This window comes from Peromyscus eremicus, chromosome 9 (genome assembly GCF_949786415.1).
Source record: "Peromyscus eremicus chromosome 9, PerEre_H2_v1, whole genome shotgun sequence".
In the NCBI taxonomy this organism is placed as follows: Eukaryota; Metazoa; Chordata; class Mammalia; order Rodentia; family Cricetidae; genus Peromyscus; species Peromyscus eremicus.
Genome location: NC_081425.1, coordinates 69,762,209 through 69,786,475, shown reverse-complemented (window position 1 = coordinate 69,786,475; position 24,267 = coordinate 69,762,209). Strand labels below are relative to the sequence as shown.

Genomic DNA, 24,267 nt, shown 5'->3' with positions numbered 1-24,267 from the left:
ACTCATGACGTCACAGCAGTGGTTATCTGTCAACACCCTATGGTACAGAGAAAGAAACCTGGGTTGCGAAGGAAGGGAGAGATATTTTTTTCAGTAGAGTAGTCACTTAAGAGGTGCCCAGATTCCTGTAAATAACTTCAACCACACTCCTGCAGGCAACCCTAATCAAAGTCACCGGGCCACTGTACTTTATAAACATATTATTAAAGCCCTCCCTCCCCCTTTTGATTTGAGATACTGTTTCTCTGTGTAATAGCCTTGGCTGTCTAGAGCTCACTTTGTAGACCAGGCTGGCCTTGAACTCACAGAGATCTACCTGTCTCTGCCTCCTGAGTAGTGGGATTACAGGCATGCTCACTCCTGCTGGTTATTAAAACCTCTTTAATGATTATGATTTTATGTAATAAAAGAATATTAAGCCAGGCAGTGGTGGCGCATGCCTTTAATCCCAGCACTCGGGAGGCAGAGGCAGGCAGATCTCTGTGAGTTCGAGGCCAGTCTGGTCTACAGAGTGAGTTCCAGGAAAGGCGCAAAGCTACACAGAGAAACCCTGTCTTGAAAAACCAGGAAAAAAAAAAAAAAAAAAAAAAAAGAATATTAAGCTTTTGCTGAGAGCTTTAATCACAGCTAGCTTAGGTATAAGAGTGTACCTTGAGGTGAAAGTGCAAGACAATAATCATCTCCCCGTCACAGGGCTGGAACAAAGCGTGCTTAATATTATTGTACAGAATATCCACTTTGTCTCCTCGAACAGACGTGAAGCGGAAACCTGGGACAAAGAACGAGGTCACCATGTGTCAAGTAGTATCTTAGGTTAGGCCAAAGACAGGGAACTTAGTTGAACAGGGTCAGAGGAAGCACCACATATCAAGTTCCCATCCATCCTGGCTGTCTTGTAATGTGGGTTCCTCCCAGTACTTCTCTGGCATCCTGTACTCTCTGAAGCTACAGTCCTGGCACACGAGAGGTCATTCATACATACCATTGACATGAGCCTCCAGTGAGCCTTGCATTCTCTTCTGAGCAATGTTTGGACGAATGTACAGATCTTTCAGTTTTGGGTTACTCCGGTTTAGATTGATCACCAGTGAATCTTGTTTCACAATTCCCTAAGTGTTACAGAACAGTCTGTGAGTGTGTATGTATCCTCACATGGACTCCCAAACACCTGCACGTAGGTGCTTGTGTTCAGACTCACCTCTTTTTCTTTCTCTTCAGCTTCTCGGGTCTTGTAACGTTTTTGTACTTCTTTTATAATTCGGAAAGCGTTCTGAAGATTTAAGGCTGGTACAGTCTGTTCTCCAGGTGCTTTCATATTTGAAGCTCGGTATGTACTACAGAAGAAGGACCATTGTTATAGATATTAGGATAGGCGACCTGAACCCATTACTATAATTTGTAAGTGGTTAATCTTTCTATTGTGTGTACATGCTGATGTGTGTGCTTGTGTAGAGGCCAGAGGTCAACACTGAATGTCCTTCTTAACCTCTCTCTACCTTTTTTGAGAGGCTCTTTCACAGATCCCTATAGATGGGCTAGTTAGCAAGATCAGAGGTCCCCGTTGTCTTTACCTGGAACTACAGACACAAGCCGCTGCACCTGTTCTTTTGGTGTTTATTTAGTACGTGGGTCCTGGGAGATCTGAACTTAGGTCCTTATGCTCGCATAACAACCACTCTACCAACTCTCTCTTTCTAAGACTATCTTTTAAAAGACAATTTCACGTAGCCCAAGCTGGCTTTGACCTTGCTTTGTTCAAAGGCTGGTCTTGAACTCCTGATCCTCCGGCTGTACACCTCCCTGCTCCCACCATGCCCAGATGGCTTAATGTTTTTTATAAAAAAACAAAAAAAAAACTACCACTAAATATGGGAATGATTGGAAATAGGGAAAAAAAGTCTTTAAAATGGAAAATATCAATAGCTAATCCACTGGAGAAGGGAAATCACACTGATATTTTTTCAAATTTGACATAGTATCTCCTAATATTCCATCCCACTCCACGAAGGAACAGAAAACAGAATTTAACGATTTTTTTTTTTTTTTTTTTTTTGTGAGACAGGTCCTCTTGAATGTGGATTTCAAGCTGTACCTGGGCACTATAGTTGGCCCACACATATTTTTTACCTGAGGATTCACTGCAAAATGTGTACCGTGAATATAAAATTGCTTATGAGGATTCTAAACTAGGATCCATACTTAAACTATTACAAAGTCATCATGCAAACCTAAACAAGTACCACCAGGCCTTGCAGTGGCTTCTTAGGAAAGATGCGGCAAACAATGAACACCTGAGATCACTGCTCCACTGGCAAGGGTTGGGGACAGTTGTATCCTGGGGACTCACATTTCCTTGACAAAAGTGGCTTCAGGGTTAGGAAAGATGTTGCCCTCATTCCTGCCCAGAGCACTGCCTGGACAATAGAAGTTGATTCGCAAGTAAGTGTAATCTCCTTCCACAGACATACTTATGTTCTGTTCAAAGAAAGAGAGAAAAGTTAGGTTTGTTACCAGACTATGGAGGTTAAAATGACATTAGCAGCTAAGGGTACAAGGGGTGGAGAATGAAGCTCAATGGCAGAGCGCTTATCTAAAGTGTACATGGTCCTGGTTCAATTCCTAGCTGCAGAAGACAAAGTCTGAACTTTGCTGCTCTTTGACTCAAACCTATGAAACGGAACCAAAATTGAGATAGGCACATTAAGCAGTGTTTTTCACATGATTAAGTGACTGCCTCTCAAAAATAAATAAATAAGTAAATAAATAACCTAATTATAAAAGTGTCTTATGACAGGGATCCACTTTAATGTTAAACAATGGTTACAAATCAAAGAAACACACAAATTCTAGGGGCTACAGGAGATGCTCAGGTGGTAAGTGCTTGCCGCACAAACACGATGACCCAGGTTTGGATCCCCAGCACCCACATACAATCCAAGTGTGCTATGGACAGCTATAATCCTAGGGCTAAGGGCAGGCAGAGACAGGTGGGTTTCCAGAGCTTGGTGGACAGCTACTTCAGCCAATCACTCAGCTTAGAGCTCAATGAAAGACCCTGTCTCAAAACATGAGGTAGAGAGAGCTATGTAGTTAAGACACTTGACACTGACCTATAGCACATGCACCTATATGCCCCCACAAAAACACACACATATACAACACAAACAAATTAAAAAACCAAATAACTGGCAAATTATCTTTCTAGTCTAATTTAATTTCCTACGAAGTGGAAACTGGAATGGAAAAAGAGCAGGAGATAAAGGAGAGGCAGAAAGCAGCCCATTGAAGTGTAGGATGAAGTTCAGAATGGGAAAAGAGCAGAAATTAGTAAATACAATTGGAATCTTAAAAACTTGACAGGTGACACCTGACCCGGGAGTACTGGTACCTTGATTGTGGCAATATGGAAGGGTGTGGCAATGCCAAATACAGGCATTATCACAGTCTCATATTTTTTATCAATGTAGATCTTCATTTCCCGAATATGTGGTTCCTTAGGCATCAGAGATGGGTTTTTGTAGGACACATTAGATTTGCGAGCTCTGGAGTGGCGTTAAAAAAAAACAAACGGAAAAGATAACTGAGAAATCTCTACAGTCACAGATCTCTAGACAACAGTCTCACTCAGTGTGGGTTCCTACTTCTGAATCTGCTGTTCCCCTTTCTGCTCCGTCAGCCTCCTCTTGGCTTCCTCGTTGAGCTGGGCTGCCAGTTCCTTCTGATGTGCTCTCCGCTTCTCTTCTGCGGTCATTTCATTCTAGCAAAGTGAGAATCAAGTCACAGGACACGTGCAGCACGGGACAGGACACTGTTTTGTCAGTCTCCTGATGCCTCTGTGGCTAGCATTATGTGGTCCTAGCAGGAATGAAACTGGTACTTCTCTGCCTCAGCCTCTTGAGTGCTGGGATTACAGATTAATTAGCATGGGATGGCCCATCTGATTCCCAGCAGTCAACTTACCCGGGTTCTTTCTGTCAGTAACGCTGCCCTAGAGCCTCTTCCCAAAAGGTCCTCTGCCTCATCTTTCTCTTCCTCCTCCTCTTCATCATCCTCATTCTGTGGGAATAAAGTAAATAACACTGTTTACTGTTTTTTTAAAAAACCAAAGTTGCTTAACTTTTCTACTGTACTTAGATTCCTGTAACAAGCACTTAGAGCTTTCTCACCTTTAGGAAAATCCCCACATTCTTTACTTTCTTTTTTACAGAAGTAAGAACAGTGGCTGGGCCATCCTAGAACAAAAAGAGAATTTAGACCTTCAACTTGAAGTGAACATTTGCTTTTAACTTACCACATATCTGGGCAATATCATGAACTTTCCAGATTCTAAAATGCTTAAAAAAAATTGTTTTTACTCTCCCAGTTTCTCTTTAGAACATACAATTTGAGCAATGTTTATTTGAAATCTGGCTTTACCTAGCTCTGTAGCATTTGTGTTTTCTTTTTTTAAGCCTCTTTATTTGTATATGGGAATAATAAAACTGCCTTCTTTATACAGATATTATAAAGATCAAAAGATGTGATAATACACATAGGTTCTTAGCTTCTAGTACAAACAATGGAACAAACTATCAGCACTAAAACCAATTCTGGACTGGAGAGTCGGCTCAGTGGCTAGAAGTGCATATTGCTATTGCACAGGAAAGACCTGAACTCAGTTCCCAGCACACATGCTGGGCAACCCACAACTGCTTGCAACTCCAGCTTCAGGGCTTCAAAGGCCTTTGGCCTCCAAAGGCACTCATATACACACACACACACTTAAAAAACAAACAAACCAAAAATCAATTCTGGGATCGAGGAGATGGCTAGCCAAAGGAAGAGAACACTTACTAATGAAGAACCCACAAAAAAGCTGGGTGTGATCATACATAGCTGTAACCCCAGCACTGAGTGAGACAGGAGGATTCCAGGGAATTTTTATTACTAAGCCTCAACACCAAAACTTGAGTTCTAGATTCAGGGAGAAACACTGCCCCAAAGGAATACACAGGGAATGGTAAGGATACCCAATGCCCCTTTCTGGTCTCTGTGTGTCCATTTGTACACACATATATGCAAACATTCAAAGTCACATACACACATACAAATAAACATGAAATATTAGAATTAGTTCCTGATTTAAAGTACTCATGGCCTGGCCAGAGAAAGTCTTTATTCCTAACTGTTCTATCAAGTCTAGGTAATGGACTTCACTAGTTAGCAACCATTAATAAAGACCACAAGCACCAGAGTCCACAATAAACTTCAAAGATTAGTTCACCAACACTGAAAATTTAAGAGGTAGCACACCTCATCTACAAGCACGGTGTCACCAATGAACAGGGCATAGGTCTTCTCTTCTGGTTTTTTCCCATCTTTGTTGGTCAGGTCTGAAAATCCCAGGTTGATGCTGAAAACCATTCCTAAAATAATCAAATGGCGACCAGTCAGTGGCTACAGAAGGGTGCAGAAAAGGAATGACAGGGCATCACTCAAAAAATTATTTTCTTACTGCATGCATATAAAAATTACCTTTCTTTAGCTTATACTGATTTTTACTATTGATTACTAGAGAGCCTTCACGGAATTCAATTCCCATCCCAAATCTGAAAACAAAGAAAGAGAAATACAAGCAGCAGATTAAAACATAAGTAATAGAGCCCAACTGTGATTACAACTTTCAGATAAAGCAGGCCAACATAGGGAAGTGATTTGCCCTTCATGATCTATCAAAAAGAAGTGTGTGTGTGGGTCATGGATCATGGTCAAAACAGGAAGCTAAGGTAGGAACATCAATCACCATGGTTTCAAGGTTAGTCTGGGCTACAGATTTGTCTAATAAAACAAAGCAAAAAAGAAAAAAAAATACAAAGAAATGTTTTAGGCCTTTAAATGTTATATGATCCCATATTAAAAAATAACTCCCAGGACTAGTGAGATGGCTTATTGGGTAAGTGTGCATCCATGGCAGAGGAAAAGAACTGATTCAAGATTTGTCCTCTGACCTCCACATGCACACCACTGCACACCCACATTCCCCTCCACAACACACAAATAAATGTGAAAAAAAATTTCAAAAGTTCCCCAATCACTTCATGAAACTTTTATAAAGATTTAATATTAACATACACTAGTAGCCAGGCGGTGGTAGCGCACGCCTTTAATTCCAGCACTCGGAAGGTAGAGCCAGGTGGATCTCTGTGAGTTCGAGGCCAGCCTGGGCTACCAAGTGAGTTCCAGGAAAGGCACAAAGCTATACAAAGAAACCCTGACTCAAAAAACCAAAAAAACAAACAAACAAACAAACAAAAAAACCCAAAAACATACACTAGTATTTTTATCTTTAAAAGTAAAATTAAAATTTAATATACCATGAAATCAAATTGGGAGTTTTTCTATAAATATAGAAGAGACTGAACCAAGAGGCAGTTTTTCAGTAGAATATTGCTAACAAAAATAATAGGACTTCTTATGATCCTAAGTCCAGAACGAAACCACATAGTGAGGAGAGTACCTAGAACTTGTTCCCTATGAGCTCTCTGTAACATTTTATCCAGCATTTCTGACTCATCATTCAATGGTAAAATACATTTTTTGACAAACATTGTATTAAGTTCAAGATAACTACAGCAGGACATCCTAGAGCCATTAATTGCTTTCTCTCTCTGGTAACATTTGTTTGGCACATATAAACACATTTGTGCAAAATACTGGCGAGACAATTGTGATGGCACATGCCTGCAATCCCAGTACATGAGAAGTTTTGTGTAACTCAGGCTGGCAGGAGAGTCTGAAATTCAAGGTCAGTGTGGGCTATATAGGGAGCTGGGAGGTCAGCCTGAGTTGTTGCAAGAAACCTCATCTCAAAACACAAAAAAATGAAACACTCCCAAATACTGGCAAAACTAGTAAAATAATACAGACTGCATGCTAGTCATGAAACTGAGTCAACAGACACAACACACTGCAACACACCCTAGGTTTTTCGTAATTTTGTTCAGCAGTTCTGGCTTCTGTTTCTTAACCACATCCATGACAGAGTTATACACATCACATATCTTCACACCTAGTAAGATAGAAAAGAGACATCAAGTATTTTTCAGAGGACAACAACCACAAAAATGACGTCATGTAATTAAGCTGCTTTTACCTACACATCCCTTAAAGTAGCGTTTCTCAAAGTGTGAAAAGAGGAGTATCTGCCATGAAGGGAATTAGGAATGTGAATTTTTTAAAAAGAAAGCACATAACCATTTGTTTCTTCTGTGGTACTGGGGACTACAGCTGGTCTCTTAGGTGGTAGTAGGGATGAAATCCAGGCCCTGCAAGTGCTAGGCAAGTACTCTTGATCCCCAAGCTTCATCCTCAGCCCTGAAAATCATCTCTCAGAATCACTAACTCAGGGGGACCATGACACACCAGTATCAGGACCCAAACCTTTTTTTCTTTGGAATCTTACCATGTCTTAACTCCTTTAGCAACTCCTCTTGAAGCTGGAGTAAAAAGTTGTAATTTTCTTGAACTTCCTGAGTAGGGTCAACCATCAAGGTGCGAACAAGGTTGGAGCAGTAAGATTTGAAGCGAATGCCCATAGCGCACGTAATGGCCCCAAAATGCATATGATTTTTATCACTAGAGACCAAAGAAAGAAAGCATTTTATCACCAAATCCAGCAAAGTATCAATGGCACAACCACTGCTTGTCCTTGATACATCCCAAATTCCAAAGGAATAAAGATGTAAACTCCCCCCACTCCTAAACACACCACTTAAAGTAAAGATAAATGAGCAAAACTTTTAGGATAAAAATTCAGAGAGAGATGATAACTGCATTATAAAAATGGAAAGACAGTACAAATTATAGGCGTTAGGAAGTTATTTACTTTCTGGTCCTCCATGAAATGTTGAGTTATAATTTTTGTCTCTGTGTATGTTTGTGTTTGGTGGTGTTGGGACTCAAATTTCAGGCCTTTGGACATCCCTAAGCCAGTGTTCTATTGTTGAGTTACAGCCCCAGCCAGAGCCTTATTGGCTCTTACAGTATGTCTTAAAATTAAAAAAGTGCTGGGCAGTAGTGGCACATGCCTTTAATCCCAGCACTTGGGAGGCAGAGGCAGGTGGATCTCTGTGAATTTGAGGCCAGCCTGGTCTACAGAGTCAGTTCAGGACAGGCTTCAAAGCTACACAGAGAAACCTCGTTTTGAAAAAAACAAAAACAAAAATATTAAAAAAGAATTACTCAATGGTATACCTAACCTTTTAATTTATTTTGCATTTTCTAGCACCACCCATCAGGGTCTTTCTCTCTGTAACTCTGGCTGGCCTTGAACTCAAGAGATCTATTTGCCTCTGCCTCTCAAGGGCTAGGATTAAAGGCATATGCCACATTTGACTTTTCTAGCATTTAAAAACATTTTAGTTATATGTATGTGTCAAGGAGGCCAGGAGGCAGGAGGCCCCTGAGCCCTGGAGCTGGTAGAGGTGTTCGTGAGCTGTCTGATGTGGGTGGTGGTATTTCAACTCTGTCCTCAAGACAGAGCAGCAATACGTGCTCTTAACTACTGAACTATCTCCCCAGTCCCCTTTTCTAGCATATTTAATAATTAGGACAAAAATGTTTATTATCAAATGCTACTGTAAGAAGTAATGAAATACACATATACATGGTAAGATTAAATGTAAAGCAGATTAGTTATTCTGTCTCTTTTGACTTTTTAGAAAAGTAAACAACAGGTTACAATGCTCTGGTCATTATATTAAGAAGTTTCCATACTTACCTCACTACACTGAATTTGAGATTATAGTTGCCACCACTCTGAATGATAGGAGGGTAACACATTTCCACAGTAGAAGGGTCTGCCCCGGCTAGGTATTTTTTCTCTTCAATGGCCTTTTCCACAGACTCCGCCAATTTGCTATGTCGAACTTTCTAAAGTATGCAGAAATACAGAACACTCACTGGAGGGTAGCATGCTTCAGAAGTGCATGATTTTTAATGTGTCATCTGAAGGCATGGGCGGTGGTGGCACACGCCTTTAATCCCAGCACTCAGAAGGCAGAAGCAGGTGGATCTCTGTGAGTTTGAGGCCAGCCTGGTCTACAGAGTGAGTTCCAGGACAGTCAGGACTGTTATACAGAGAAACCCTGTCTTGAAAAACCAAAAGAAAAAAAAAAGAAAAAAAAAAAAAAAAAAAAAGAAATGTGGAGCTTACATGGAATTCATAGCTTTCTAAGTTTCTCCAGCAAAATAACAGCTTCAATAAACCACAGTATACGTTTACTTTCTTTGAAGGAGAGATAGCATACTTACTAACTTCAAAAGAAGTAAAAAACAAAACAAAAACTGAAAATGTGCCACAAGCTGAGCAGTGACTTGGTACTGCTTCATCAATACAATTTTCATTACCTCATCTGCATCCACTATTTCCATGACCCTTTCCTTGAAGAATTTGTTGAAGACCTCAGAGGTGATGCTGGCTGCTTTCTTCATCAAGGTGAGCTCACCATCCTCCTTCACAGCAATGGTGTACGCCACAACGGCACTGATATCTACCTGCAGGCAAAGTATGAAGCTCTAATGCAAACCCGGCTGCTCAACACAACTGCAGCAATGCCATCTATTCAGAATGCTCAGTCTCTTCCAGAAATGACTAAACACTTAACAAATCCCTCTTAGAACACACGTATATTCTATGAGACATTTACCTAATGTACCACTTAAAACATAAATTTATCCTTCTAAAGGTGATTGTAAATGCTGAAGGAAGAAAGGCAAGAAGGCAGGGAAAAGATGACCCCAAAACCGTTTCTGGATAAGAAATTTTTCTCAACTATCTAATGTGAGTTACCTAATGTGGCTGCACTGCTTCTGAATGCCTTATTTTCTTTTTTTTTTTTTTTTTTTTTTTAAAGATTTATTTCTTTATTATGTATACAGCATGTATGACTGCAGGCCAGAAGAAGGCAACAGACCTCATTACAGATGGTTGTGAGCCACCATGTGGTTGCTGGGAATTGAACTCAGGACCTCTGGAAGAGCAGTCAGTGCTCTTAACCTCTGAGCCATCTCTCCAGCCCCGCCTTATTTTCTGAATGAAAATTAAACTGGAATAGTACTTAGCCAAAGGACATGGAAAACAGAAATGTGAATGAACATGGGATTTCCCAAATGGAAACCCTCCGCGGTGAGGGAAGCCCACTCCACCTCCTGTCTCCCTTTCAATGTGCTAGTCCCCGAAGAACCCTTACTTTGTCAAAGCCCTCCTTGTTGAGACAGTCACTCCAGCTCTTCATGAACTCTCCAGGGAACTTGTCTTTGCTGAACACTCCAATTTTCTTGCCATTCTTGCTTTCTTTAATGGCTTCAATCATTTTGTCAAAGCTGCTTTTATTACTTTCATTCTATCAATGCCAAAGGAAAGGAAATGTTAATTGAAGAATTAGACTTCTATTTTCTACCTAGCAACATGCAGAGAGTAATAATCTAAACCATGGAAAGGATGTTTTCTGAGCCATACCCATTTCTTCAGAGCAGATTTTCACATAGCCAATGCTAACAGACATTTTCTTTGGGTATTTTGACAAGACTATTCTCTTGCTTTAGAAAAAGACTGAAAACTCAAATACTCAGAAAATTCTGAGAAATGAGTACATCTAAGCTTTCTTAAGGATTTTTAGGTTATGAGCTCTAAGTAGTTATTGCCATGGAAACAAACAGCATCCTCAAAAAATGGTCAATCAAGTTAGCACTGCTCACTAGACTCCACAGCTCGTTCCACTGCTGCCAAGCTAGCAGTTCCAGGGCTCTTTTCTTCTTACCCAACTGAAGGCACAGCTCTGTGATTAGAGCTACAGCTTTTCTCGTCTTTTGTTTGTTTGGCCTGTCTCTGTCTCCCAAGTGTTGGGATTAGAGGTGTGTTCCACCATGTCTGGCCTTCTTTCATGCTTTTTAAAACTCCCCAATGCACTTGTTTGTGTTCAACGCTTAACACTCTATCCCACATTTGTAACAACATTTATTGGTGCTAACCTTCTCTCTGATGAGCAGTGTTATGGCAGGGGCTCCATTAGCATTCTCATTTCCTTTAGTATTGGCAATCTGTTTCAAAAACTCCACCTTTTTTTTGCTGGCCATGAAGATGATTTTATCATCACAGAAGACCATGATTGTATCAGTTAGTTCATAACCAAAGAGCCATGTCTATGGAAAAAACAAAGTAACAAAAGTATTATAGATAAACATATTATTGATAAAATAAGATATCCAGGTTAACTTTAAAATCTGGGATGGAGTAGCTTTGATGTGGATACAAATATCTGGATCATGGGTTGAATAATAGGTGCTGAACGGTAGATGGGTGTGTGTGTGTGTGTGTGTGTGTGTGTGTGTGTGTGTGTGTGTGTGTGTGTGTGTGAGAGAGAGAGAGAGAGAGAGAGAGAGAGAGAGAGAGAGAGAGAGAGAGGATTCCATCTACTTTTATGTGCTTAAAATATTTCATAGTTAAAAACATCAAATCATTGAGAGGCAGAGGCAGGCAGTTATCTGTGAGTTCGAGCCCAGTCTGGTCTACAGAGCGAGATCCAGGATAGCCAGGGCTATACCGAAAAACCTTGTCTGTCTGAAATAAACAAACAAACAAACAAACAAAGAACCCAAAACAAAACAAAAAAATTACTGTAAAAAATATCAAATCATTTGGACAATTTGTGTTTCATTTACTTTTCCCGGGCAATGAAGGGTGTCTAGAGCCTTATGAATGCTAAGCTCCAGAGAGCTTATGCTATGGGAGCTACCTGTCACTGCTCAGAACACAAACACACAGCATAAGAGGCAGGCACACCTCCAGTAAAGTGAGCATTTTATCTTCTTGGAGACTGCAGCTGACTACAACTACTCATGTCTTTCTTCATTCATTTAAAATCAAGGCAGAATGCACAGCAAGACTCTACTTCTGACCCTTTCTGCCACTAAGTATGGCTGGCTACTAGATTATATCTTGGTGAATAAGAAATAAGTACACGTGTCATGTCAGACTCCAAGTAAGCCATTTTAAAACAGGAAGATTGTTAGTTTTCCTTTCTCTGTATTTCTGCTCAGAGTAAAGAAAGAACGACCAAAGCTCTAGCAGCTACTTCATATCATGAGCAAAATGGAACAGCAGGAAACTGTTACATGCAATTAAATACATTTGATTCAAACACTCCTTTTTTCCTTAGATTCTACTCAGTGCTAAAGTCAATGAAATTTATGTGATGATGAAGACATTCTACATCTACTCTGATGTATAAGTTAGTACCACTGAGAACCTCAACACAGGTGATGGGACTAACTGATAATGCTGGAGATCAAGTACAGAGCTTCCCAAATATTAAGCACATCTTTTAATACTGAGCTACATACTAGACCCAGGAACTAAACGCTGTAAGCCTCTTACCTGTAAGGCAGTTGACTTGGCATACACAATTTCTTCATCAACACCCACAGATACAACAATGGCATCAATACTGGCATATTCATCTTCTCCTTTCTGAAAAGAGAGGATAATTTAATTACTTTCTTTGTGTATGTGTTCCTGAAGACTAGAGCAGGATATGGGGTGTCTTCTATAGATTTGTCTTATTGTTTTGAAACAGGGTCTCTCACTAAACTAGAAATTTGCAATTTGACTAGGCTGGCCATGTGTTGAGCTCTTGGCACCCACCTATCTCTGTGCCCCAATGCTGAAGTTAAAGGCTTGTGTGTCTATGATGACCTTTTTATGTGGGTGCTGAGGATTTGAAGTCAGGTCCTCATGCCTGCAGGAAAAGTGCATCTTCCCAGAACCTTATTATTTTTTACATAGCAGTAACAGAAATATAGATTTCACTATTGTACTGCCTAACGTACAATTTTTCCTAACAGTCAGAAATTTGACATGCATGCTTGCTTGATAACAACTATTAAGTTACCTCTTTAAAAACTCAGCTTTGAAATACATTCACACAAAATAAAAGCCACCCATTTTCAGCACATACTCAGATATGGAAACATCACCACCATCAAACTTCAGAACACCTTCATCTCCTCCAAAAGAGATCTTTTACTCATTAGCAATCATTTTCACTTCTCTTTGCTTCCTCTCCAACTTCTGGAAATTACTAATCTGTTTCTAATGATTTGCCTTCTCTGGACATTTCATATAGTACTATCATTAGTAGGTAGTGTTTGTGTGTGATTTTTTTTACTTAACATGCTTTCACGGTTATTCTGTTTTAATATTATCAGTATTTCACTGTGTATGGGCACACGTGGAAGCCAGAGGTTGAGGTGTTGAGTGTCTTCCTGAACTGCTTTCAACTTTAGTCTATTTTAAAGACATGGCCTGCAAGTTTGTGCACTAGGTTGGTCTCAAACTTACAGATATCCTTCTACTTCTCCCTCCCTCGTGTGCAACCGTATTTTTTGAACTATGGTCTCTCTGAACCTGGGGCTCACTGATTCAGCCAGGCTGGCTATCTTTCTAAACTCTCTGTTCTCAGCACTGGGATACAGAGACACACTGATGCACTGGCTTTTACCTGGGTGCTAAGGATCTGAACTTAGGTCTCAGGCTTGCACAGAAAACACTTAATGAATAGAGCCAAATTATTTCATTATGTGGATATACTTCAGTTTATTTAACCAACCAGCAGTTAGTTGCTTTAACATTTTGATAATTCCTGATTTAATTTTTTTAGTTACTGTGTGTGTGACAAGTGTGGGCTGGAGTGCACATGGGATGCATGTGAACTAGGACAACTTTTAGGAGTGGTCCACTATTCAATTCAGGAACTGAACTCAGAACTCCAGACTTGTGCAGCAAGTACCTTTACCTGATGAGCCATTCTGCATACTGTTTCCACTTTTGAGCTAGTATAAACAATGTTACCACAACCAGTTATGTACAAGGTTTTGTTTGCATACAGCTATCTTGAGCAAATGTTTAGGAGAGGAATTGCTTGGTCATATGGTAACTCCACCTCTAACTCTCCAAGGAACTACCAGACGGCTTTCTAGTAACTGTATTATTTTATGTTTTTTACTAGACTGTATAAGGGTTCTCTCCTTCTAGTGCATGGGCTCTGAGGATGGAACTCAGGTTGTTAGGCTTGGCGGTGAGCACCTTTACTGAGCCTTCTCTGTGGCCCACACTATCTTTTTGTTAAGTATAAATTAGTATCTTACTGTTGTTGATTTGATTTTCCCTGGTAGTTAATGACATGTATCTTGTAACTGTATCTTTTTTGGGTGAAAGGCCTATTTAGATTGTTACACAATTTATTTACTGTTTTTGGTTTTTTGAGACAGGGTTTCTCTGTGTAGTTTTGGTGCCTGTCCTGGATCTTGCTCCGTAGACCAGGCTGGCCTTGAACTCAGGTATCTGCCTGGCTCTGCCTCCCGAGTGCTGGGATTAAAGGCATGTGCAACCACCACACGGCTGTTACACAATTTATAATATTACTGAATTATAAGGGTTTAATATTTGATTTTTAGATTTGTGTGTATGAGTGTTTTGCTTGCATGCACGTATGTGTACAATGTGTGTGCCAAGTACTCACAAATTGTCCTTTGACCTCCACATATGCACACCACCCTTGCCCCCACATAAAAATAAAAATTTCAAACTTTTCCCATTTAATTTTAGTTTTTACATTTAGATGTGATTTACTCTGAAATGTTTTTAAAAAGATTTATGAATGTTTGTATGACTGAATTAATTTATGTACATGAACCAGGTGTGACCAGGTGCCCACGGAAGGCAGGAAAAGAAGGTTATCAGGTCCCCTAAACTGGAGTTGCAGGCTGTTGTGAGCTGCCATGTTGTGTTAGGAACTGAATGCAGGTCTTCTGCAAGAGAAGCCAGTTCTCTAAATCATGGAGCCATCTTTCTACCCACTACTGAACTCTCTGCACATGTCTGTGTGTTCAGTTGCTCACTGAATTGAGCTCTCTTGTCCAGCATCACATCGAACTGTATAGCTTTGTAGTTTGACATTGAGATGCACGAGTCTTCTGACTACTATCCACTCTTAGAAAGCTCCACAGTAACAAAAGAATGACAATTTTGGCTTCCCCAAAGAGCTTTCAACCTCTTCTCTTTTTTGTATCTTCCTAAAATATGAACAGGTATTCTGACTAACATCCCACCGTATTGTAGGGCACCAGACCATATTCCTCCTGTGTTTTGGTACCTGTTATCCACCCTCCCTTTGTCCTTATCCCTCTGCCTTTCTGAACTAAAAGTTACCACTATTCATCATTCAGGTGGACCTTTAAGCCTCGTATGAGAGGATATGTACTATGTATGTTATCTGTGTATGGCTTATTTCATTTACCATAATGTTAAATCAAATAATTCTGTGGCAGAATTTAATTATTTTCTTTTAAAACATTTAGATCTCCCTGAGTTAGTTACAGGTAGTTGTAAGCTGTCTGATTTGGGTGCTGGAAAGCAAACTCAAATTCTCTGAAATAGCAGCAAGCAATCTTAATCACCAAGCCATCTCGCTAGCCCTCTATTTTCTTTCTTTCTTTTTTTTTTTTCCTCCGAGACAGAGTTTCTCTGTGTAGCTTTGCGCCTTTCCTGGAACTCACTTGGTAGCCCAGGCTGGCCTCGAACTCTCAAGAGATCCTCCTGGCTCTGCCTCCCAAGTGCTGGGATTAAAGGCGTGCGCCACCACCGCCCGGCCTATTTTCTTTTAAAGACACACTCATGCTGTGTAGCTCAAGCTAGACTTGAACTTACTATCTTCCTGCCTCTGGCAACTGTTACGCTGTGTGCGGCCATACCTAGCTTATTCTCTGTCTTGAGTAACATTCCATTTGTTTATGTACTGTATTGTTCTTATGCATTCACCCTTGGATAGACAAGTAGGCTGACTGCATATCCGGCTGTTGTGAGCAGTACTGCAGCAAACATGAGTGCAGGTGTCTTCCTGATACACGGCTTTACTTTCCTTTAGACACATCGAGAGGAGGGATAGCAGTATCATGTGGCAGATCTTCGGTACCATTCTGCATAATGGCCATATTAATTTAGTCCCACCAATGGTATCTGAGACTCCTGTTCCTCCCATTGTTGCTGGTATGTTGCATTTTTGATAATTGCATCCTAACTGGAACAGGGTTTCAATGTGCATTTTCCTGATGACTAGTAAACTGTTAAAATCTAATAAAACCATACATACTAAGTTTTATTAAAAACGTATTTGGAAAGCTTTATTGGGAGGTTTCTGGTTTTTAACCAGAAGACTTAAGAGTCTCTGACAAGCTTTATCAGATAGGATGTTAGTATTGGTGATTTATTTTATTTCAAGACAAGATTTCACTATGTAACTAAAATTGGTCTTGAATTTATGCTCCTTCTACCTCAGCATCCTGAATAATTTCTTTCAGCAATTCCAAGTAATGGGTATTAAGTTGCTGGTGTATATTCTACATTTAGAGAAACAGTATGTGTACTGAACAAATACTCCTCAGATCAGACTGTTGGGTTTTAAACCACAACCCCACTTAATTTTGACCTAAACTTTCTGAACTCTACAATCCCTATCTTCTGAAGTGTTGTCCTGAGAGTTACAAGAGTTAATGTGCTTGTAATATTGTTTAGCTCACAGGAATCATCATATCAGTATCTACGTCTCTTAAAGACTAAAATGGCTCTTAACCAAAACTCTCAGGGCAAAGCAGAAAGGTAATGTTACTGCTATCAAGATTAGTCACCATACATAACCAGCAAAAATACAGTGAACCTGGTTCTGAAAACCTGTGCAGCTCAAAAGAAAATGGTATTACTTCAAATATTCAAACCCAGAGTAAAAGTTACAGTTTTCAGTTTTCTTTTAATCTTTTCTTTTAATCTTAAGAATGTACATGTTTGCGCTGGTCCCTAACATTTGCTACAATTTGTTTAAACAGTGGCACTTACATTACTTCTATTTTTGACAAGTGACATGCTTTTCTGTTTATACTGATGCACAGTATCATTTAAACAATGCAAAGAGTTCAATAGTTTTTCAGAAGAGCAGTAGTAAATGAGTGTGCAGAGCTTAGGTACACCTGTAGTGAATGATGAGCAAGCACTCCAATGGGAAGAAATTGGTAAGAGGTCTCACAGAATCTCAGGAGACACTAAGTATGACAGACGGGTGTTGGGGTCTGTAGATAAGAGCAGGGCTGACAGGGTTCAGACACATCTCCAATTCTCAGGAGCCCTGATCTAATCCCTTTGTAAAATAATTTTTCATTAGAAACCACCTACTGAAGCATTAAGTGTACTTGAAAGTGCTCAACTCAGATACTAGACCCAGTAGAAGAGATGTTCTAAATTATCAGAAAGTTAAATAAAAATTCTGCATTCTATATAACAATACTTGTAAACAAGTAACAAGATGAGCCAAAATAAGAAATGCTCAACTTTGAACCTTACTGATCTGGAAAAAAACAAACAAAACACTTAAATACTGACATCTGGTGGTTCTCTATGGAATAAACACAGCCAATCCACTCTGCAGAGAGGTCCCCTTCACACAGCTTTCAGTGCCTTAACAACTTCTTGTTAATGTGGAGAGACAGACTCCAATTTATTTTTTTTTCTTTGAAATAAGGTCTCACTATGTAGCCTATGTGGCTCGAGACCCTCATACTCAGCTTCCCAAGTGCTGGATTATAGGTATGCACGAATGGTGGTTGCTTTTTCAGAGGACAAGGTTCAATTCCCAACACCCACAACTATCTGTAACTCCAGTTCTGGGAAAGCCAATGTTCTTTTCTGGTTTCCTGAGGCACCAGGTATGCACATGGTACACAGACATACATGCAGGCAAAACACCCACACAAATAAAATAAGGCACACAAACACACTGTTTTACAGAGGTTATTTTTTTCCTTTTTCTCTTCTAGACAGGATCTTATGAAGCTCAAGGGAGCCTCAAACTTTCCTATGTAATCAAAGATGACTTTGAACTCCTAATGTTTCCACTTCCCAAGACCTGTGATCACAGATGTGGGATACCAAGTCTCCAAGACTTAAACACCTATGGGTGCTTTGTTTGCTTCTGTTTGCACACAACGCTGGTGTCTGGCACTCGTAAAGGTCAAGAAGAGGGCAATGGATCCCTTGGAATTTGACTTGCAGTTGGTTGAGAGCTGTCATGGGTGGGGTAGTATATGCTTATATAACTCCATCATTCCGGGAGACAGAGGCAGGAGGATGACTGTGAGTTCCAGGAGTCCCTGCCCCTACCCCAAACACCAAAACAATGCTAAAAACATAGTGTAACAAATACACATCCAGTAACATCATCACCAACCATCAAGTGTCTTCTACTAAACATTATTGCATGCGCTACACTTCACAGAACTAGTAGCACATAAGAATTTATTTATTTATTTGTTTGTTTGATTATTTATTTATTTATTTTGAGGCAAGGTTTCTCTGTGTAGCCCTGGCTGTCTCTGTAGACCAGGCTAGCATTGAACTCAAGAGATCCACCTGCCTCTGTCTCCCGAGAGCTGGGATTAAAGGCATGTGCCACTGCTGTCCAGTAGATTTTTTTTTTTAATCACCACAAACATGTAAAACCATGTAAGCAGTGTGCTGCATCTCATCAAAAGCTACAATGTGACTGATAGGATTTTCAGCTCTATTCTCTTTGAACAACACTAAATTGCAGTCCAAGACTGACAAGCTGTTATAAGTACAGGAGGGTGTGGTAAACACACAAGTTATGAATAAGGGCAAGAGCTGCTAGAAATTAACAGCACAAGCAAAAAGCCTCATTGAAGATGGAAAAATCAAGTTAATATACAGTTCCTGGAAGTAGAAGACAGATAAGAAGTAAAAATAAAAGACAAAATGCCAGTTTTAACCCAAATGTATAAAATTACTGGACAAAACACTATTCAAACATTCAAACACACACTATTACAAAATTTCAAAACAGAATACCAGGCTTTCTCCAAAAGGAATACTGGAAGCCTGAATAACAAAATGGTACCTCCAAAATCGTGAGCAGAAAATTATTTTCAACCTTTAAAAAAAAAGAGAGAAAGTTCACTATGCAGCCCTGGCTGGCCTGGAACTAACTCATGGAGATATGCCTGCATCTGCCTCTCCTAAATGCTGGGATTAAAGCATGACCCTACCACACCCTGTTCAACCTAGGAATTTTATCTATTAAATTCTTTTTCTCTGGACAGATCTATGAATATTCAAATAACACATCAAATATTAATTAGATGTTAAAGTCTGGAAGGACTTCAAATGTTATTGCCAACAATGTCATGCTTGCCTATGATCTCTCCAACATAAAACCACCACACCCACACTTCAGTGGTCACTAAAACATTCTGCACAGCTTCCTCAACAGAGTTTTTTGAACTTTGGATCATTTTCTTCAGGCCCTGACTAGCTATAGGCCTCTCAGTTGGGATTGGTGGGGAACCAGCTTAACCTTGGCAAAGTGAATGCTCTTACCCACTGAGCCATTAATCCAAAGTGGCCTGGAGAGATGGCTTAACAAATAAGAGCAATGGCAGCTCTTCCAGAGAACACAGCCCAATTCCCAGCAGCCATTTGATGGCTCATAACCATTTGTACTCCAGTTTCAGAAGATCTGACCTTCTCTTCTGTCTTCTGTGAGTACCAGGCATGCAAGCGGTACACAATACACATGTAGACACTCACATATACACTTTGGGAGGTGGGTCTAGTGGAAGGAGGTTAGGTAAGGGGTGCTGTTGAAGCAGATACTGTAACCTCGATCCCTCCCTTTCTTCATTTTCAGGGTGCTATGAGATGAAAGGCCTCTTTGGTCATGTGTTGTACACTCAGTTGTCATAATGTCAAAAGGAATGAGACCACATAACAATGGACTAGACCTCTGAAAACATGAGCTTTTCTCATTAAAAATTATCTCAGAGCTGGGCGGTGGTGGCACATGCCTTTAATCCCAGCACTCGGGGAGGGAGGCAGAGCCAGGCGGATCTCTGTGAGTTTGAAGCCAGCCTGGTCTACAGAGTGAGATCCAGGACAGGCACTAAAACTACACAGAGAAACCTTGTCTCGAAAAAACAAAAACAAACAACAAAAAAAAGTTATCTCAGCTTGTTTTTGTTAAGAGTGGTAGAAAGCTATCTATCACATAAAATAACACATTTTGAAAATATGAAAAGACTTGAGAAATTTATTCTACCTACCCTTCTTTAAAAACTTTTGGATAAAATGTTCTCAAAACAAAAACCAAAACCAGGGGTCAGGGAGCTGGAGAGATGGCTTAGTGGTTGTTGTACTTTCTGTGCCAATACAACTCACAAAAACATGACAAACATTCCTAAGATCTGCTAGACTTGCTGCAAGAAATGTAGCAAGCACCAGCCCCACGAAGTGACAGAGTGAAAGAAGAGCAAGGGTTCTCTGTATGCCCAGGGATACATGTGGCATAATGACAGGAAATGGAGTGGCCACGGCGGGCAGATTAAGCTTATTTTCCACAAAAAAGGCTAAAACTATAAGGAAGACTGTGCTGAGATTTGAGTGTGCTGAGCCCAAGTACAGATCTAAGGAATGCTGGCTGGAAAGACATGCAAGCATTTTGAACTGAGAGGAAACAAGTGAAAAGGGCCAAGCAGTCCAGTTCTCAGCTGATCTTGTTATTAAGACAATAAAATCATAAGCTTTTACTTACCCCTCCTGCCAAAAAGAGCACTTGTTGCTCTTGCAGAGGACCCACATGGTAGCTTACAATTTGTCTGCAACTCCAATTCCAGAACATCTAGTGCCTCTTTCTGGGCACCATGGGCACTGCATGCATACAGTGGGCATATGCAGACAGACACACGTGCATGCAAAACACCCATAAATACAAAAACAAGGACTAAAAAAAGAATAGAGGTAACCCAACATTGTAACATTATACGATTCAACAGGCCCAAAGAGCAACCTGTGCTGAGGAAACAGCATGAAAAGGGAGCAAGGCTTAAAAAAGTAAATGAGTAAAACAGAATTTTGAGAATTCTAGAATAAAAGACTGATAAGAAACCTGTTGGTGCCAGGAGTGGTGCTTTAATTCCACACTCTGGGAGGGGGAGGTACATGAATCTCTGAGAGCCCCTCCCTTGGCCCCAAGGAGGTTTTCCTGTGTATCAGCTCTGACTGTCTTGGAACTCTCTTTGTAGATCAGGCTGGCCTCGAACTTACAGAGATTTGCCCATCTGCCTTCTGCATGCTGGGGTTAAAAGCATGTGCTACCACCTCCTGGCTGGTGTATTGTTTTCTTATCCTGTCAGGCCATAGAACCCTAACAGAAAACAAAGGGGGAGGGGAGGAGGGAAGATAAATCAAAGTAACTCAGTGCTTTGCTGGAAGTAATACAGGAACTCTCTACATCCCTCCTCCCTCCCAAAATAACCTTCTCAAACCATGAAAATAGCTGACTACTTTCAGAGAAAATCCAGAAAAAGAAAAAACAGCCATAATGGAATCTCAGCAAAAGGTAGAAAGCACAGAAGATCTGATAATATGGCAGACCCATTCTCACTACAGCAGCCTTTCTTTTTGGGGTCACAGCTACCATTACCCCAAGCATGACAGCTGGCAAATAACTACATGAACAAATGCATTGAATCAGTGTTTCTTTTGAAAACAGCTACAATTCTGGAACTTCATGTACTTCTTCAGGACAAAAGGCTGATGAGGGGAGTCAAAGTCTACTCACAGGATGTTCTAATAAAATAATTCTCCAGTTATTAGTAGATGCTTGACCAGTGCCCCTACTCCTCAAAAGAGCCACAAATCTAGGAAGGATTTCTGCCCCTGTCCCAAGCAGTATAAGTCATGTTAATGATTAAAAACAATAATAACAGCGAATAGGCTTGAAATCTTTGAATAGGTACCCAGTAAACAGAAAAGCCACTGGACAAACCTGTAGCCCACTTTCATGACCTATCATTACCACCTATGGTTTCCTAAAGCAAAACCAAGACAGATATTGCAAACATATTTTATTCTTAGCAGCTCTAATGTTGAGAATAGAAAAGGAAGACTGGACTAGATTCAAATGTTTTAACAATTATGAAAAAAGGGCTGGTGAGATTGCTCAGTAGATAAAGGTGCTTGCTATGCGAGCCTGGCAAACTCAGTTCAATCTCCAGAACCCAAATAAAGGTGGATAAAGAGAAACAGTTCGACAAAGTTTATCCTCTGACCTCTACATGTAAGCAGTGTCACCCATACCCATACACTTTTTTTTTTTAAATGATAAGAGTAGTAAGGTCTAGGCATTATGAAGGTCTCCTGCTTGATTTCTTTCTTTTTTAGAAAACTTCATGGTGTTGAGGGCCCAACCCAGTACCCCACACATTAGGTAAGCATTCTCTGCCACTGAACTATACCCCTAATCTCCGGCAGAGCCTATTTTCTGATCTCCAAAAAGACATCAGAATCAGCCTTCTGTATCCATGAGTTCAACTGTAGATTCAACTTAATTCAGATTGAAAATATTTGAGAGGAAAAAAAAGGATCACATCTACTCTGAACATCATTAAAAAAAACCTATTCAAGATAATAACCATACTCATATCATTGACAATGTAGTAGGTATTCTGATGACTTATATCAGCAGATGCATAAATTATATGCAAATAATTCACCATTTAAAGACTTATGTACCATGCTTGAAGTGGGAGGGCTTGAGCCGGGCGGTGGTGGCGCACGCCTTTAATCCCAGCACTCGGGAGGCAGAGCCAGGCGGATCTCTGTGAGTTCGAGGCCAGCCTGGTCTCCAAAGCGAGTTCCAGGAAAGGCGCAAAGCTACACAGAGAAACCCTGTCTCGAAAAAAGAAAAAAGAAAAGAAAAAAGAAAAAAAAAAAAAAAAGAAAAAAAAAAGAAGAAGAAGTGGGAGGGCTTCCTAAAACAAAGCCCCAGACACCACCAAAAAGGATGACTTTCTGACAAAGGTTTAATGTGTTAGGCATTTCTACTCAAAAGTGAGATGCTGTGCTTGATTTAGGTCATGTTACAAAAATTGTAATTAAGAAATGTTCTTTATAATAGCTTTAAAATGAAATACCTTGATGAACTCTGAAACTACAGAAAACATCAATAGTTCCCCCTCCCCCGCAAGGGCTGGAGAGATGCTCAGTGGTTAAGAGCACTGCTTGCTCTTCCAGAGGGCCAGGGTTTACATGGACCCACGCAGCAGCAAATAACCTTCTGTTGACTTCAGTTTCAGGGTATCCGACGCCCTCTTCTGGCCTTTTCGGGCAATGCATGCACGAGGTACACAAACATACATGAAGGCAAAACACTCATATGCATAAAAAACAAACTTAAAAAAGTATATTATCTCCGGGTTGATGGTGGAAATAAGGACTTCTGATTATCAGGGTAGCATACCAGGGCGCAATGACCACTACAAAATATCAGAGAAAATATTTTCTGGATAGGGGATATAGCTGAATAGTGCTTGCTGTAAAGCACGAGGTGGTAGGACCAATTCTCAGGACCCCAAATTCTTTTTGATCAAATATAATTTTGCCATAGAGACCATTTATCTAGTAAGGCTTCTAGTACAGTGACAGGGAATCTATTTTACTTTCAGTATGTAATGCATCTTGCTTAAAAGATACACAGGCATTTTTCAAATCAGAGGCAGGTAACAACCAACTTCAGTAGAGGATCAATCTAATTACTTAGTGACTAGCTGATACAGACTCACTATGAAGCTCAGGCTGGCCTGAAACTGGTGATTTTCCTGCCTCAGCCTCCAAAATCCTGGGATTACAGGCGTGAGCTCAGACTGCAGAGGATCAATCAGTAAGACAGTCGACAAAGCTCAAACTAGAGTTTTCAGCTTTTCGGGTTTCTTTTTATCGGTTGTATTTTCCCCTCACTCACAAGGTTCGGAGCCCAGACCTATGTTATACCGTTCAGACAGTATCACAACAGGCAATCAATCAAACATTTGTTAACAAGTTACTAGCAAAAAGATAATAAGAAGTTTTTAATTATGCGCGATGATAAACAGGAAAACTGCCCAATCTTTGATGAAGCCCAGGAACTTCCCCAGCCCTTTCCTGAACACGTGCCCCGGGTAGGCTGCCGACATGGGAAACCAGGTTTGAGGCATCCCAGTAATTTTGTTCTTAAAATTATGAGAGCCCGCAGGTTTCCAGCGCTGGGTCTATTACCCACGCGGGGCCTAACGCGAAGCCGCGGAGCGCGGGAGCACCCATTTCTCAACTCCAGCAGAGGCCCACAAGCGGAG

At 40.4% G+C, this 24,267-nt stretch overlaps 1 protein-coding gene across 1 annotated transcript in view; it reads right to left on the bottom strand.

Moving 5' to 3' along the window:
- Window positions 1-24,267, bottom strand: part of Supt16h (SPT16 homolog, facilitates chromatin remodeling subunit) — a 37,040-nt gene that overhangs the window by 12,336 nt on the left and 437 nt on the right. The window contains exons 2-18 of the mRNA XM_059273669.1: window positions 12,416-12,508; window positions 11,011-11,181; window positions 10,230-10,382; window positions 9,388-9,534; window positions 8,759-8,910; window positions 7,442-7,614; window positions 6,958-7,048; window positions 5,515-5,588; window positions 5,293-5,405; window positions 4,167-4,232; window positions 3,961-4,056; window positions 3,642-3,757; window positions 3,389-3,542; window positions 2,348-2,475; window positions 1,199-1,334; window positions 983-1,109; window positions 651-769 (exon numbers count right to left, since the gene is read on the bottom strand). Of these exons, the coding sequence (XP_059129652.1) occupies window positions 651-769; window positions 983-1,109; window positions 1,199-1,334; window positions 2,348-2,475; window positions 3,389-3,542; window positions 3,642-3,757; window positions 3,961-4,056; window positions 4,167-4,232; window positions 5,293-5,405; window positions 5,515-5,588; window positions 6,958-7,048; window positions 7,442-7,614; window positions 8,759-8,910; window positions 9,388-9,534; window positions 10,230-10,382; window positions 11,011-11,181; window positions 12,416-12,508 (2,109 nt within the window). The remainder of the gene's footprint in view (window positions 1-650; window positions 770-982; window positions 1,110-1,198; window positions 1,335-2,347; window positions 2,476-3,388; window positions 3,543-3,641; window positions 3,758-3,960; window positions 4,057-4,166; window positions 4,233-5,292; window positions 5,406-5,514; window positions 5,589-6,957; window positions 7,049-7,441; window positions 7,615-8,758; window positions 8,911-9,387; window positions 9,535-10,229; window positions 10,383-11,010; window positions 11,182-12,415; window positions 12,509-24,267) is intronic.